Genomic DNA, 2,820 nt, shown 5'->3' with positions numbered 1-2,820 from the left:
CCCCCCCCCCCCCCCGTGTGTGTGTGTGTGTGTGTACTCTGTAAATTACAGAGGCAGGCATATCTCTTAAGTTTGAGGCCAGCCTGGTCTACATAGAGAGTTCTGGGATAGCAAAGAGTGAAGGTAGGTTAGGAGGCAGTCTACTTTAATGCTGCTTCTCCATGGCAACAATTGTGTGCAACTTGATTTACAGCAGGTAGCCAGTCAGAACCTCACCTCTCATTTGTAATTGAAGGCTGTGGGCCTGTTGCTTGTCCCCAGAGCTGAGAGAGCTGAGAGACACCTGAGCTTATCTATGAGAAGCACTCACTGCAAAGCGATAGTTTAAGTCTTTGAACAGCAAAGGCCAAGTTAGGAAAAGCTATTTGGGTGAAAATCTTCTGAGGTGATATAGCTATGTCCCACTTCAGTTATAGGAGGGCATATCTTTCCCACAGAAGACAAGTCTTGTGTGTGTTTTAAATGAGTGCAGCATTTTCTTAGTGGACATCTTGATCTTACAGGGACACATTCTGTTCAGTAATGAACATGAGATGTTGATTCTCAGTTTTCTTGTTCTGCAGACCAACATCAGCTGAGCTGTTAAGACTTAGTTGGTTGCTTGATAATAATGTTTTTTTAATTATCATTTTGACATTGTCTTTTGAAAATGGTGTGATTCTTTTCAGTTGTAGGACTTGCATATTTTTTTTCAGAAAAAGTTATAGTAAAAAGTGTGCCAGCTACTATCTACACCAAGGCATCATTTAAGTCTAAATTAATTTACTATATATTAACTTACTATTTTAGAAAAAAAATGGAAGAACATGGTTTAAGTAGCATCAGAATTTTGTGATTTTGCAAGTTTACATGGCTTGGATCTAGAGTAAGGGAAGGTGGCCAGTGACTTACTGTAGGTGTCTCAGAAATAAAATTAGGTCTTAGGACATAAGTTGTGGATAATACTAAGACTACTAAGACATAAAACTGGCTAGAAGAACTTATTCTGACATTTTCCTTGTAGTGAGCAAGGCTTCCAGAAGTGGAGGACACAGTGAGCACCTTGCTCAACATTTAATCTGATTTCCTGGTAGTCCAATGTGGGCTGTAGTGAGCTTCTCCAAACCCTCGGTTTTACTAAAGCAGGGTCATTTGCTGTCCAAAATAATTAAGCAGCAAATTACAAACCAGCCATTGGGGCACGTAACCTATACTTCTAGAACTTAGGAAGTAGAGACTAAAGGATTGATCAGTTTGGGGGCCCCATCTTCACCAGCATAGCAGGTTCTGGCTTTGCCTGGGCTATTCGAGGCCCTGTCTCAACAAAAAGAAAGGAAACAGACGAAAAGAGGACAGATGGGGGCTGTAGTTCAGTAGGTGGATGCTCACCTAGTGTGAGCCTCAGCACTATAGAATGGGCATGGCAGTGTATCTCAGGGAAGGAAGTGTAATCTCAGGGAGAGGCAGCAAAAATAGAATAAATCTAAGGCCATCTGGGGATATATGAAACTGTCTTTAAATTCCAGAAATAGATCTCACTCACATGACTTGCAATAACTGTTATTCTACCTATATTATATATTAACTTTATCATAGAAAGAAGTGTGGGATTGGTAGGGATTGGTACTGTTTGATTTCAGACATGCACTAAAGTGTCTTAGAACATAAGGGGGGGCATTCTGTGCACAGAAATACAATAGAGCCCTCAAGCCCAGGCATGGTAGCACATTTAATCCTGGGAGGGACAGGTGGATCTCTGAGTTCAAGACTAACCTGGTCTGCAGAGCAAGTTCTGGGACAACCAGGGCCACACAGAGAAACCCTGCCTCAAATGAATGAGTGAGTGAATGTACGAACAAACAGACAAACAGATGAAAGAAATGACCAACCCTCACTGACTTTTTCATTCCCCCTAGGGAAAGGTAATTACTGGACTCTGGATCCAAACTGTGAGAAAATGTTCGACAACGGGAACTTCCGTCGAAAGCGAAGGCGCCGTGCTGAGGCCACCAGCAACCTTACCGTGCCTTCGGGGACATCCAAATCAGAAGGACAGCCCTCAAGACTAAGAGTGAGTGGGAAGCTAGAAGGAGACAGCCCCTCCTCTATGCTGAGGCCATCTCAGTCACCAGAGCCTCCGGAGGGCACCAAGAGCACTGCCTCCTCTCCTGGAGCGTCCACCCTCACCTCCACGCCATGCCTCAACACTTTCCTCAGCAGCTTCAACACCTTAAGTGTCAACTCCAGCAGCATGAGCACCCAGAGAACCCTCCCAGGCAGTCGCCGCCAACTAGGAGGGACCCAGCTGCCCTCCAGCACATTCCCTAACTCCTCGGTTCCAGACAGCTCTCCAGACTCCCTGCAGCTGAGCACTGTGGGTGGAAGCAACCAGCTGTCTTCCTACTACAGCCCTTTCTCTGGCGGCAGCAGTGGGGACCAGAGTAGCCCCTTCAGTAGCCCTTTCTACAACTTCAGCATGGTCAACAGCCTCATCTACCCCCGGGATGGCTCTGATATATAGACACTGCTCCTCAGACATGATGAAACGTACACTTGAGATGTACCTATCTCCCACACAGAATCACTAACTATCAACCGTTTTCAGAAATCTGCTTAGCATCTTGGAAAGGGGACTTACTGTGCAGAGAATTAATTGGGCTGAGACATTTCCAGATAGAGAACAACTTTGTGATCTGGACTGCATACATTTGAGCTTGCTGCTCTGATTTACAAGTGAATAATAAAGACAGTCCTCACAGAGTTCTACCTACCATCCCAGGACTGAGTAAGGTGCCTTTTTTTCCCTCCAGAGAGACACAACCAGAGAAACCTGGAAAAGCT

At 45.0% G+C, this 2,820-nt stretch overlaps 1 protein-coding gene across 1 annotated transcript in view; it reads left to right on the top strand.

Moving 5' to 3' along the window:
- Foxi3 (forkhead box I3) overlaps positions 1 to 2,503 on the top strand; it is a 4,524-nt gene extending 2,021 nt beyond the window's left edge. The window contains exon 2 of the mRNA XM_028762249.1: positions 1,896 to 2,503. Within this exon, the coding sequence (XP_028618082.1) occupies positions 1,896 to 2,500 (605 nt within the window). The 3' untranslated portion in view covers positions 2,501 to 2,503. The remainder of the gene's footprint in view (positions 1 to 1,895) is intronic.
- The last annotated feature ends 317 nt before the right edge of the window (positions 2,504 to 2,820 follow it).

The sequence above is a fragment of the Grammomys surdaster genome, unplaced genomic scaffold, assembly GCF_004785775.1.
Source record: "Grammomys surdaster isolate TR1022 unplaced genomic scaffold, NIH_TR_1.0 133, whole genome shotgun sequence".
NCBI lineage: Eukaryota > Metazoa > Chordata > Mammalia > Rodentia > Muridae > Grammomys > Grammomys surdaster.
This window is presented reverse-complemented; position numbering and strand designations above follow the sequence as displayed.